This window comes from Corvus kubaryi, unplaced genomic scaffold (genome assembly GCF_017639235.1).
Source record: "Corvus kubaryi isolate FWS band 111438036 unplaced genomic scaffold, C.kubaryi_AGA036_p1.0 76, whole genome shotgun sequence".
Lineage (NCBI taxonomy): Eukaryota > Metazoa > Chordata > Aves > Passeriformes > Corvidae > Corvus > Corvus kubaryi.
In genome coordinates this window covers 1,547,124-1,561,228 of record NW_024582063.1, presented here as the reverse complement: position 1 = coordinate 1,561,228, position 14,105 = coordinate 1,547,124, and the positions used below count along the sequence as shown (strand labels likewise).

General features: G+C 45.0%; 1 protein-coding gene across 4 annotated transcripts in view; it reads right to left on the bottom strand.

Annotated features, from left to right (window-relative positions):
* CAPN13 (calpain 13) overlaps positions 1-8,412 on the bottom strand; it is a 49,872-nt gene extending 41,460 nt beyond the window's left edge. For 2 of the 4 annotated variants that reach the window (XM_042051746.1, XM_042051742.1), the window contains exons 1-3: positions 8,241-8,271; positions 4,917-5,034; positions 3,029-3,271 (exon numbers count right to left, since the gene is read on the bottom strand). In XM_042051746.1, the coding sequence (XP_041907680.1) occupies positions 3,029-3,259 (231 nt within the window). In that variant the 5' untranslated portion in view covers positions 3,260-3,271; positions 4,917-5,034; positions 8,241-8,271. Of the gene's footprint in view, positions 1-3,028; positions 3,272-4,916; positions 5,035-6,719; positions 8,217-8,240 lie in introns of those variants that run through there. The other 2 variants (XM_042051744.1, XM_042051743.1) reach the window with 2 other exon arrangements.
* Positions 8,413-14,105: the final 5,693 nt, after the last annotated feature.

Genomic DNA, 14,105 nt, shown 5'->3' with positions numbered 1-14,105 from the left:
TGTTTCTGACTGTCACTGCTGACTGTTACTGTCTGAAATCAAGCTGTTTTCTCTCTGCTTCATACATTACCCCCCGATATGAAGACTCCAAACTCTGAGCATAATTGGCAATTCTCTTGACAATGTACAAGGTAAAATAGAAGCAGCATGTTGCCCAACTGCTCGGTTGGATCTGGAACAAAGACAGCAGTTATAATTGCTATCTACCACTTAAATAACCAGATGCTGCATGACAGCAAATGGAGGCTAAGAGATTATTAGGACCAAGATGCCAGTCACAGGTACATTTCCAGACAAATTTATTTTAATGTCAGAGGGAGCTAATGGTGGAGGCTGAGAAAAATGCAGACATAGGTTAAATTGGCCATGCTTTGTCAGCAGGGTACAACTGCACTGAGTCTCTGGGAGATGTATTCAGGTAGGAAAAAGTCTCTCTTGAGGAAATTATGGGTATCTCTTGGCTGAGTTGTTTAGGTAGCTTAAACACCTGGGATCGCATATCCTTAGAGTTGACAGTGCAATGGCCTAAGAACAAAGATTGTACCAACATTTCTGCATGGGTAAAAGGTGCCCAGCTGAAAAACTTCAGGTTGGGGGCACTGCTGCTCTTGATACCTCCCTCTTCCTCCTGGGGGACCAACTCCCAGGGGCAACTGGACACAGCACTGGCCTTTTGGGACTTACGAAATTCACAAAACACAGCTTCCTGACCCTTTGCTCTCAACCTCTGCAGCTCTATAAATGAAAAGAAACCACTGTGATTTAGCAACTTCTTCTACCCCTGCTTCATTCTGTCAGGAAAGCGAGGCCACACTTTGATGTCACCATGACACAGCATGGCTGTTGTGGTGATGTTTGGGAATTTCTGGTTGGTCTCCTCAGGCAGTTGATGCCACTGCCCTTCATCTTGCATCTTGTCTGGCAGGGTGAATCCTTCATGGGTGGGAAACAGCTACAGGTGAAAATTTAGGTCAAACTGAGGAAAAAAAATAAAAATGGGGCATTCTTCAGCACTGGAATCCGGAGTTTCTGTTCCAGATGACCCAGATGAGTCAGCAGTCTCAACTTTTGTCCCTTGTCATGGAAGAGCAGCTGGTGATGCTGCTTTAGCCTCTATAAAACAGCAAAAGGCTTTTCAATGCTCATGTCATGAACCCTGGACCATGAGTATATGGTTTAATTTATTGAAGGAGAGCTCTGGCATAGCTAAGGATTTTGATCCTGCTCCTTCCTGAAAAAGAAACTCTGGAAAATTGTTGGCTGCTGTAAAAAAATTCTTCAGAAGGGAAATGCTGGGATGGAGAGGACATATGCAAATTTTTGAAACCAATTCCATAAAAACTTTTATTCATAAGCTTAGTATTCATGGATTCAGCAAAATAGAAGGGAATTCTCCAGTATCTGCCTCACCTGACAAACTTCAAGCACTAGCAGCAGCAGATTCTGCTTTTGGCAAGGTACATCAGTCCCTTTGCACATGAAAAAACTCTCAGGATATTAGAGTAGGATAGATGTTCATACCACAGTGCGGTGCCTCAAAATCAGTGGTATTTGGGTTTCTAAGTCACTTTGTATGCTTTTGAAGTCCTACACCCTTCTTCTGCAAAAGCACTGGGGTGTTAGTATTTAACAGAACTGTATAATAACATTTTGTTCCAGTTTATTCATCTTTAAAATGCCCCTGGAGAGTCCTTTCTAATATGTGCTTGTCTTTTGTGAGTCTAATGCTTAGTTATCGTATTTTTCTTTTAGACTGGAAATAGTGGCAACTAACTCCTCTCCTTTGCATTTTTTAGTCACTTTCTTACTACAACCCCCATTTCAAGAGAGATTGTTCCCACCTGCTCTGAACCCATAAGCAGAGTGCTGGTGTAAAAAACACAGCACCAGCTGCACTCTCACCAGACACAGACTTGAAGGAGAACTGCCTAAGGAGAAGCACAGACATGCAGCCTGTGCTAGGAGCAGCTTCTGCAGAAGAGAATGATCCCTTCATGGCACCTTCACAGAGGACACCCAAATATCTCCACCCAGCATCTTCACACCCACCACGCCTTGTGCTGTGCTTCCTTCCCACCTTTCCACACAGGCATCCACATTTAGCAGCTCTGCAGGCTGTTCTGCTTCCCTTCTGGGATCCATGTGTTTCAACATCCATGCTGGCCACAGCCTTGCTGCTGCTGTGCCAAGGCCACCACGCTGCCAAGCTCCAGCATACCCTCACTGCCCTAATGCATCTGCCATCCAAATAAATCTTTTCCAGTTGTTTTGTGCTGTCTCTTCACAGTCTCACAGTCACTGTCTCCACACCCTGAGGCATTGCCTCCAGGGAGATGAGCTGGTTTGTCCCAGCCCAGGGAAGCCAAAGGCCCCAGGCACTAGCAGTGTGCTCAGCAAAACCCAGAAAAAGGGCAGCACGTGGCTAATCCAGGAGCTGCACCAGCAGCAAATGGTACACAGCAGTGCTATACAGAGCAGTTGGACCATGGGAAGATTTCCTAAATTAGGTCCTAGGATAAAAGAGCTGAGCATGTGATTCCACCTCCCATTCTAAACTTCCATATGCCAGATGATAACTGCCTATTAAATTGCAACTGGGAATCAGCACACAAACGTACTTCATCTCCTGCCTTGTCCCAGTTACTTCAAAATAGGTATTGCTGAGTCAGTCGCTTGGATTACAGAAATCAGAGATCTTCAATAGAATTTAACAACTTTTCAGGTTTGCACAAAGTCCTCTAGAAGCAGATCAAAGTCGGAACAGTAGTTCTAGTCAGGTTCACAGGTGGAAGCAAGCTTCCTACAAAAACGTACCTGGTGAAATCATTAACGTTGCAGAGGTTTTCTTCTCTCCCCACATGCCACAGCAAGGATCCCTCCTTGCAAGTGTGCTTGCAGTGTTCCTCTTGAGGTCTACTTTCCTACTTAACACGGGCCTCCCACCCCAGAGTGAAGGCTTTTAGCCACTGGCCATCACTGCTCCCATTCAGCAGCAGTGCTACGAAAAACCCCAGCTGGTGGAACTCACAGTTGGCCTCTTCCATTGTATTTGCCAGAGCTTCTCCTCTGGGAGCAGGTTGGGACCAATGGAGCTGATATGAGCGGGGAAGGTGGCATCCTCAAAGAGCAGCCCTTGGCTCAGGCACAAGGCTTTCAGGTCTTTGAAGTCCTGGCTGTTAAACTTCTTCAGGTTCTGGAGGCTTCCTGTTGCTCCTGTGGTTTGCCAGCCCTGCACCGGAGCAGAGCTGGGGGCGAGCATCGTGCCCCTTTCCTGTGAGGGGGAGACAGGGACTGCCATTAGTTTCCTGATAGAAAGTGGTGCATTAGGAGCATGTGGGATAACACCTCCCCCTCCCACCAGCAGAACTGTGGAGCAGCAGCTTGCAGAACTGAGGGCAGCCACAGTGACAAAATCCTTATTAGCTGGAAATGCATGGGGAAAGAGTAGTTGTCAAATCCCAACTGGTTTATCTTAAACCAGTGCTGTCAGTGCTACAAATTCAATTTGGAGTCTTCCCTGAGGACAGAGAGCAAAGCTGCAAGTGAGCTGCTGTGTGAGCACTGAGGTACAGCTGCAATAGAAGCGAGCACAGGGCATGGAACAGGAGCTGCAGACACAGGGGAGTGTGAGTGTGAGCAGGGACGATGCCCAGAGGTACCCAGGACTCTTCTGGCCAGGTATCACAGCTGTGCCCAGGGCACAGGACTTCAAATTGTTGTTTAAACTGGGCAGTCATTGCATGGCATCTACAGGTATTCCAGTCTGAAGCATGGTCAAACCCCTCTCTGTTAATGTGTGTTGGAGTGAAAGCTTCTCTGGACTCAGGCCCAGAGGGAAGCCAAAGCACAGGGGTTGAATTAAAACCTTTGGATAAGCTGAGATACATGAAGTCACACCAAAGTGAAATAGAAATACAGATTTTTTAACTTTTAGTAGAAATAAATACTAAGTGCCTCAAAAAGTGCCTGAAACATTGAAGACCTGCAGCAGAGACCTTAAACACAGTTCTTACTGCAGCAGTGTTGCCTTTTCACAGAATTTCTTTACTTTAGACAAAATATAGCTAGAACTGTACTGTTCACATTTTTTAGATAGAGTGTTCCCATGAACAATAAGAGCTGATAGAAACTATATATGCAAATCTGTGTAATACCTGTGTAACACTTGTGTAAGGCTTATGACTGTTAGAATTGGACCAGGATAGGTTAAGAAAAGGAAAACTAGAATCGTGTGTTAAACTTATTGGTCAATTAACAAATGTAATCCACACTTCTGTAAGAAAAGAAGATAGAGTATATAGAATTAGAAGAAGCAGCTGTTTTCTGCCTGCTGTTTGCTGTTGCTGCTTGGCTTTATCGTGTAACCCCCTTGAACTCTGCCTTCAAGAAAGCTATGAGACTATGAAATAAAGAACTTAGCAGAACAGCAGCCTCCTCTGCTCTCTTACCCTGGTCTGAGAAGGAAGGGTCTCCCATCAAAAGCTCAACAAATGTGTCTAAAGGAAAGGGGCACGTTAATTAAGAAAAATGAACATTTTATCTATACAGTGAAACCCTGAACTGAACAGACCTGCTAATACACCTGCTGGCACAGCTTGGATGGATGCAGGAGCCAAAATCTCCTGTTGAGGGCTTTGTCCCTTACAGGCATCAAAAAGCACAGCAGGATTCCTGCCATCAAAGATCTGCTTTTGTTCCAAAGGAAGGTAGTTCATCTTCCACGGAGACACTGGACTGTGGGATGGGAGAGCTTTTAGAACAGGAGTGGGAGAAGGGCACAAGAAAGAGGAAAAGCTGCACTTTTGGAGGGGTCGGTGGCACTGGATCTTAAAGAAAGCAATTTGTTCTGTCCAAGCAGAGCACAAGTTTTCAGGTGTGCTCCCCAGAGCCACATGAATGTACAGAGACACACACACCTGTGCACCACCTCCTGGGGATCTCCTTTCAGCTGAAAGGTTCTCTTGTGGGTTTCAGGGTTCAGAGAAGCAGCAGGAAGGTTGTGCAGCCTGCCCTGCCTCCTGGTTCCGTCAGCCCCTATTGTCACACAAAATTACATGTTGCTGGATAAAAACATGACTCAGGCTCCACACCAGTTTTCACCCTTCGTTACCACTTGCCCTCACAAAACCAAAATACTAACTATCCTGAGCCATATTTCCCCTTTTGCCTCTTTTCTTATGAAAAGAGAAGCCCATGGTGAAGCCCTGTAGTAGTTGAATTTTAAAGGCATGAATCCCTGTGGTCCTCCTCTGGCATCTTGCATTATGGATGCCACCATACCTGATCCAAGGATTCCTGCCCCTAGCTCCTGGCTGCCACTTAAGATGTACCTTCTCATAAATTAGCACTGGAAAATCCACCACATGCCCTGGGCAAGCCTCACCTACAGTTAATTAACTTTGCTGTGCTAATTTCTAACCAGAAGTCACCCAGTTTCACTTTCCAGCAACCGGATGCCATAGCTCTTTTGGTTGGTTGGTGTTGTTTGCTTGTTTGATTTTTTTCTTTTTTGTTTAATTTTTTAGTAGATGAAAGGGCTCTTTTCTACCAAACAAAATTATCTGTAGATCTGAGATGTCCCTGGTGCTGCACAAATAGAGCAGATGGCTCCAGTAAGAGCAAAGCCGCAGGTTTGTACTGTGAATTCTTCCCACATGTCAAAAATACAGCTCAGCCACAATGAAGGTGTGATACAGCCCCCCACTCCCGCTCCCTACACCCTTTTTACTTAGTCTCATCACCTTTCACTTAGCCTCCTGGCATGGTAACAACAGCCTAAACAAATACGTGGTTTTGCATCTCATTGTTTTAATTAAAAGCCCCACAAAAAAATCCGAAACCACCCTCGGCCAACAAGGAGAGAGAGCATTCCCCTTGGGTTTGCATTTTTTAATACAATGGAAATAAATCTCATGTAATGTACCATAACACGACAAGGGAATGGCTTCCTAACAAATACTCATTTGAAACTGTGCCCAGGCTCCATGCATGCTAAGATCTATTTCTTGAAACAGTGTTCCAGCAAAACTGATTACTAATTCCAAAACTCAAATTAAAATTAACAGAGCTTGAAGGCTGGGTCTGACACGCATTCCCTCTCTTCTGACAGAGAACAAGAGTTTTTAGCATGTGTGTGTGTGTGTGTTTAATTACGTTGTTTAACATACTGGGATTAAATTAGCAACCAGACTGAGGAAAATAATACAGTTAACTACTTTTCCCTTGCAGGAATATCTTCATCAGCACAGACACATGAGTTCTATACCCACCCATGCCCCTGTGCAGGCAGTCCCTGGGGTCAGGACCTGGCTAGCAGTGTCCTGAATCCTGGCCACAGCTCTTCCCCGTGGCTCTCATGGGTCCGTCAGCAACAGCAAAGATCACAAAAGCTGTTAAAGCTGAATATTGCCTTGCTTCCTTGGTGAGCTTCTCACTGTTACTTACCCCAAGAGCCAGAAAGACTTTCAAGGGACAGAGTTATAATGGAATGGATATCGGAGATGTTGCCCTTGGACTGCTCCCTGCCACAAGATGCAAGGAGAGAGGGAGGGATTTCAAACACTCACAAAAGCTGGTTCACACATATTGTCAAACTCCAAAGAAAAGCAAAGAGACTGCCACTCAACTAAGGAAAGAAATGATTATTCAGAAGGGGTAAACATTCAGGAGGGGCTAAACAAACATTTACTTAGTCCTGGGATCTCCTTCAACACACTTACTTATCTGAAATGGAGAAGGGAATCACACCCAACTTGGCATCTGCTGCTCTTTTTTGGTTCCTCTTCCTTCTCGGCAGAGGGACATCCTTGCTGTCTGTCCCTGAGAAAGGGACAAACAGCAAAGAAGGAGGGAGAGAAGGTAAGCAGTGGAAAAGCTACAGAGAGAAGGATAAAAAGAGATCAAGTGATACAGTTCAAAGGGATGGGAAGGAAAGCAGAGTCTCTGAGCATAGCAGGGCAAAAAGGTTGGTGACTCCTGCAGAAATTAATGGGGGAACCCCAAGCAACCACCATTCTCTGCACTGAACAGCTTAAAAGGCAGCACTGAAGGTGTGCCCTGTCTCCCTCCAGCTCTCATTCAGGAAAGATGTCAAACCACTACTATAATCAGGTACTCAATGGTGGCAAATCCTACTGACAGCTAATTACACGTCGCATAAAGATTTATGTCACAGTACAGACATCATTTCCTTCAATGGCTTTGGTATTTTTCACTGAGTAGAAAGTAGAAATAGGCAATTAGAAACCATGTGTACTTCATAGCTGAACCTTCTCCTCTCCACTGATTTTCTCAAAACATTTCCATTCCATGTTGGCTTAGCTGAGTTTCTGTACTTTAAAAAGATCAACTCATTTTCTCAAACACAACAAAGAGTACCAGAAAAGCCAAAAAGCCAACAGCCCTTCTTCCCCTGTTTCCTCTCAAACACTCCAAATTATTAAGCTACATTTCACCTCCACATAGTAGACAATACATGCTACAGTAATGCCAGCACTCTTTCCTCTAGGATCCCGTCATTCATGTACTTGAAGCATTGTAAAAACTTCGGGAACTCAGTTCCAGAATTATCTTATAGTGAAGGAAAGTGTGAGTTTATTATCTCTCCTTGCATTCAGAGAAAAAAAAAAAAAAGAGAGAGAGCCAGCAGCCTTCTGCAGAGACAGCAAGCTGAGGAGGCAGTGCAAGGACCAGAACGTGGGCATCCCAAACCCCAGACGGACAGCAGCTCCTTGGACACACCATGTGTGAAAGCCTCGAGTACCACAGAAAATCAAAGCCAAAGCCAGGCACTCTGGCAACCCTGCAGGAGATTACTTTCCCAGTGGCATCTTGCACGACCTTCTGCTCCAAACAGCCTGTGAAGTACTCCCTTCTGGCTATTTATTAAGTCAATTTTCTTCTCGTTTTGCATACACAGCATAGGACAGTTCCAGATACCTTTTTTCTACCTCATTTAACAGCAGCCTACAGTAACTATAGCATCCTTCTCATCTTAGAAGCTCTACTCCCACTTGATCCAATTACTTCTGACAACTTACCGTTTTACAAAGGAGGCTCTTTCTAGGATGGCAAATTTGTCTTTTCTTTCCCTCCAGGTAACATTAAGGATAGGGACTCTAATTTATCCTGTCTCTCCAAGGCAATCCCTCTCCATGTGTCTGTGGTGCTTTTCCAGCCCTATTACTTGTATTTCACCTGCTTCATCTTGTGCTAAATAAAACAGCAAAGGGATGTTTTACCTGCAGGGCCTCCGGCGTAACTCCAGCCAGCACCAGCGGAGACACACGGGCTGGCACTGCCCCTGCTCTCCTTTATAGGGGAGCTTTTGCCACGCCTTAAGTAAACGTAACCAAGCTGAAGTTCAACGACCGTTCTGGCTTGGGTGTAATAGTTTCATACAGACTTCATCGTATCTTGAAAATATATATACAGAGATAGGTAACACACACACACACACACTTCTATTAGCCATGCACAATGAGTTCTCTATCGAGCTACGTTTGTGGACAGCATCCTGTGGCTAGCAGTGGCTTCAGCTGCAGCTATTCTTAGAGGAAAGCAGGTTTATTTGCACCTCTCATCTGTTTTCCTCCTCAAAGCACCAGGAAGTGCAGTAATCACTCTGGATCCAGGCACAGCCTGGCAGGACTCACCACAAGACATGTTATCAGAGGTGCATGTCATTCTTTCTGCAGCAGTAAAAGCAGCAGATATTTTTAGGCCAATGCCTCTTAGCATTTACACTGGGCTCTTACTTAAATTCCACATCAGTTCACTTGGGCAGCTCATTTCCTCCAGGACTGCCTGAGGAAGTAGGACTTATCCTTATATTTAGGAGGGGACTGACCTCCATTATCCTAAAGCCCCAAACCAAATAATTAAAGAGTATCTAGCAAAAATATGGAAATGTTTATTTTTGGGAGACCAAACTGAGATAGCCTAAAAAGGCCCAAAATTCAAGGGAATGTGGGCAGCACATTCTCAGGGACACATTCCCTGGCAGGAATCCTAAGTGTATTCCTGCAGCCTGCAAACACGTGTTTGAGTAAAAGTCCTGGCACGCAGCCACCTGAACAAGAGACAACGATGCAACCTTGCAATAAAGCAAACCACCAGCACCCTGGGCTGCACGAGTTGCAGCACAGTGGGTCAAGGCAGGGCACCCTTCCCCTTTGCACAGTACTTTTGAGATGATATCTGCAGTATTGTACCCAGTTTGGGGCTGCCCAGCCTAAGAGGGGTACTGAAAGTGCAGCAAGTCCAGCACAGACACACCAGGATGGTCAGGGGGCTGGAGCACACGGTGTGAGAGAAGAGGGTGAAAGAGTTTGTCTGTTCACCCAGGAGGGACACCTAACTGCAGCCTCCAACTATCCAAAAAGTTACAGAGAAGGTGGAGACAGGCTGTTCTTGAAGCTGCACAGCAGATGGGCAGAGACAACAGGCACAAGGAGCAGCAAGGAAAATTACACATGGTTGGAGACAAAAAAGATCTTCAGAGTGGCTCAGATGCCCAGAGAGCCGGGAGTATCTCTGCCCTTGGAGATATTCACATGGATAAGGACATCAGCAACATCACCTAACTCAGAAGTCAGCCTGCATTGAGCTGGAGTGGGACTCAAAGACCCAAGAAATTACCCTCTCTTTTTCAAGCTACCACAGCTTGTTCATGAAAAGGAAAGTTACCCTGCAGTGAATGTTCATGAAGTTTACCTTGGGGATTAAGAGAAAAAGTTACCAATCCATAGTTCTTCACTTACCCAAAGCAATCATACAATCACCTGTGCTCAGGAATTTCTCCAGAACAAGGCTTTCTGTTTGGACTGCAGTCTCTTTGAGCTGGGATGTTAACAATTCACATAGCAGCTGGTTCCTAGGAGCTATGGGAGATAAGAACATAAAAGTGCTCATGAAAAAGACAGTTCATCTTCTTCATCAATGTTTACTATAGTTCTGTGGGCCTAAAAGCTGTGTACTGCACTCTGCCTGCTCATATTTAACGGCATTCATTTCCTCATGAGAGCCCAACATTTAGCAGACTCTTAATGGGAAATGCATCCATGTAAATTAGAGCAAAATCTGCCTCAGAGGGCAAAACAGGTGCAGTTTTCCTTTAAGAGCTGTTTTCCATAACCACTACATAAATAAAAGCTGATTGCACAGAAGCAGGGAGCAAAGATTTCCTTCATTGCAGGAAAGGAGTTGTGAGGTGATAAATGCCATAGCTGCTGGCTCATCTGACAGCACGCGGGCTGTTAATCGCCTCCTCTCTGGGGAAACGGCAGGTATATTCCCCTCCAGGTATGGTGATTCATTGTCTGGAACTGATATCTCTGCTTAAATGGTGGATTAACATGACTTAAGAAATATTCATTGCAAAGTTGATTAGAAAGCCCCATCACCAACCTGGCAGGAGATTTCAGCTATTGCAGCATGAGCCCATTTTGAGATTGCCAGCTTTCCTGCAGAAGGCTGTATTGATGTGTCCATTTTTGCGGTGGCTCCAGAGAAGCAAACACAGAAGGCTGAGGGATTTATGTGCAGTAATGAGCCTTGGGATTACTTGCTATCCTAAGTGTCTGTGGAAACCTGCAAGAAAAAAAAATAAGAAAGAAGGATTTGAGTAAAAAGCACAGGGCTGTGCATGGAGAGAGCAGGGGTGTTTTCTTCCAGTGGTACCCTGTGAGATTGTGGCAGGTGCCAACAATTCCCCTGACTTGAAGTTTGCTTTTGCAGAGCAAGGACATTAATCTGTCTAAGGGTAGATGTGCAGTTTAATCTACTCCTCAGCAGAAGGATCACTGAAAAATCAAAGCTGCTTCTACACTGTTAAGTTACCACGCTAGGGCTGGTAAAGCCCAAATAAAGGAGGGCCCCTTTGCTTAGGACCAACAGCTTCCTCTCCTCGTGGGTACTGGCACCTGAGAGCAAATACCAACAAGTGCTGTTGAATCCAGGTTTTATGTGAAGCCAGCACGGCTTGTGAGGTCTCAGCTGGCACCACAGATTTTTGGCATCACAGATTTTTGGAATTTAGTGAATCTTACTCCCCTCTACCCTGGGATGAAAATACACCCAAAAAATTGCACAACACAGGGGTTCTTTTGAAATAGATTTTAAACTAAACACATATATCTCCTCTTTGCCTGGCTTTCCTGAGGGTAGACTGTTGCTCTGCATGGCTGTCATGGTCTAACCACAGCTGGCAGCTCACTCACTCCCTCCACCACCAGATCAGGAAGACAACTGGAAGAGTGAAAGTGAAGAAACTCATGGGTTGAGGACAAGACATCTCAAAAGGTAAAGCAAAAGCCATGTGCACAAGGAAGGCAAAACAAGGAATTAACTCCTTGCTTCCCACGGGCAGGCAGGTGTTCAGCCTGGAAAGAAAGGCTCCATCACACATAGCAGTTACTGGGGAAAACAGCAGCTCCAAACATCCCCCCCTTCCTCCTTCTTCCCCCAGCTTTATATGCTGAACGTGATGCCCTGTGGTGTGGAATGCCCCCTTGGTCAGTGGGGGTCAGCTGTCCTGGCTGTGTCCCCTCCCAGCTCCTTGTGCACCCCCAGCCTGCTCACTGCTGGGGTGGGGTGAGGAGTAGAAAAGGCCTTGACTGTGTGCAAATTCTGCTAAACAATAGCAAAAACATCTCTCTTTTATCAACACTGTTTTCAGCACAAATCCAAACTACAGCCCTATACCAGACACTGTAAAGGAAATCAACTCTAGCCCAGTTAAAACCAGCACAGTAGCCAGTGGCAATTCCGAAGCAGTGAGTTTTGTATCATCTTCAAGGCTGTCTGGGGAGGAACTGCGTAATTTTGTCCCAATACTAGTGGAAGCCTTGGCCTTAAGAAGGGAACTCTCCTCACTCCACCCACGGAGCTTCTGCACTGAAGTATTAACACTGTTATCTTTTGCAACATTTCAGACATATGCCTTAATTTTTTACTTCTGCTGCTCTTAGCCCTGTGAAGATCACACTCTTTTTAGCAGAAAGACTCCTAATTTACACCACGGTAAATAAAAGAAACAGGCTGGGAAATTTTCCAGGGTAGTGAACACAAATAGGTTTTGTGTAACAGAGGAATCATCCTTCAGTCATTGTCACATTTGCTGCAGTGATTGGGCATCCCGCTGTTTTTGCATTATGGGACTAATGTAAGAACACTATCAATCCATTTCATTTCCTCATTCATAACTTGGTATATAGGTCAAGTGTTACCATTTATTTGCTTCTCTTACACAAGATGCAGGGAAGCTGTGATTAATTTTAGTCATAAACAAGCTCCTTTGCTCTGTGTTTATGCACTCCTGTTTCTGGCAGGACCTGCCCTTCTAAAACATAAACTTTTATGACTGTAAAAACTATCAGGCAAGTAACAAAGTCCTACTTCAGCATCTGTTTTTACCCAATCCTCACCCACGAGCTGCTCCTCAGTGCAAATTCACCACGAGCTGCAGCACTTTTGCCATATTCACATATGAATCATTTTGCTCATAAATGAAGTACAACTGTTGCCGGAGTGAAATGTGGCAGCTGCTTAACAGTACATAATGAATCCACAGAGCTAGATCCTACTGCCACTTGGGGGAGGGGGGATTTGGTGTGAAAAATATCTCTCTCCAGAGCCCTATTTTCAGAAGAAATATCCACCGACTTCAGAACCACAGTGGGAATTCTTCGAGAATAAAAATAAAAATAAAAAAATAGGCAACCTGCTACTGACACCCATATTAGCACTGGAATTTCCCAGTGGAATATTTTTCCTTCAGAAAAATGCAATTCTGTCAAAGATGAAAGCCACTAACAATGAATTTTCACTGTGAGAAAGGCACAATACCTTTCGATAATGCCATTGGGCTCCATTCTGATTTTGCAACAGTTGCATTTTTTTGCTTATGAAAAACCCATCACTTCAGGCTCATCTCTGCATTATCCAAAAGGTTTAACATTGCAATGTAAAAAAGATTTCAAGTGTTATTGCAGTAGCTCTCTGCATTCGATCTGACATTATTTTTCAGAATGTGATTTCCCAGGAAATTTTGGACTTTGTTTTTCATTTGAATGAGGAACAGAATATGATAGCACTTTGAATACTGAAGCCCTACAAAACCTCTACAAAAGTTTGGCCCCTCCGCAGCAAGCAGTGAAACTCTCCTTGAGAATAAGCCCATCCTATCACCAGGAGTAACATCAAAGCATTTTTTAAACAGAGCCGTCATGACATCGTCCTTGCAAGTGACACGGACACCCTTCCATCTGGTCATAGCACTGCTTCTCTGCTTTACCAAACCTTGCTAGCAACCAAAGGAGCACTTTTACCCTTCTCTACTTGGTGTCCCCCATCTACCCCTTCATCAGCAGCTTTTGGGTCCAGAGACAGCCCTTTGTGGAGGGCACATCAAAACGAAGCTCTTGTTTTCATCAGCATATTAGCCCTTATTTGGCATTTCTGCCTCCAGCCTTGTTAAAGCCCTGTGGGTATGAGAAAATTTATTTCACGCTTTTTTGTTTTGTTTTTGTCTTGGTGCGAACAGATTGCGACAGTCTCGCATTTGTTTGTTTTCCAGAAACATTCCCGCCATCCTCTGATGGAGAATCCTTGGCCTGCAGATCATTCCAACAGCTTACTGAAAACATTTGCAGTTCCCAGTCCTCACCTCAGTCCTTGCTGACTGCTGACATGCACTGCACAGCCCAGCTTCCTCTTCCTGGACATCTTGCCATTTGTAAGGCGCCAGCAAGGGTGCCCTGCTGGTATTCCAGTCAGGCAACTTGCTGTCCACCTCTCCTCCTTGCTCCCACAAGACATCCAACACCTGGAGAAACTAAGGGCTGCAACTTGAGACAAGCCTGACAGCTCCTCTGGGATTCCATGTCCTTCAGCACATACCCAAAACCTGAAAATGGGGTTACTACCCAAATCAGAGCAGAGGGATCTGAGGCTAAATTATGGCAAACCCTACCACTGTCACAGTGGAATTAAGCCATGAGTTGGATGGAAGTCACAGACGTGACATCCTGGCCCAATCCTCTAAGAAGAGCTTGAGGAGCAATAACAGTGTGCTGTATGCTGACAGCATTGGCCATTGTTTGACT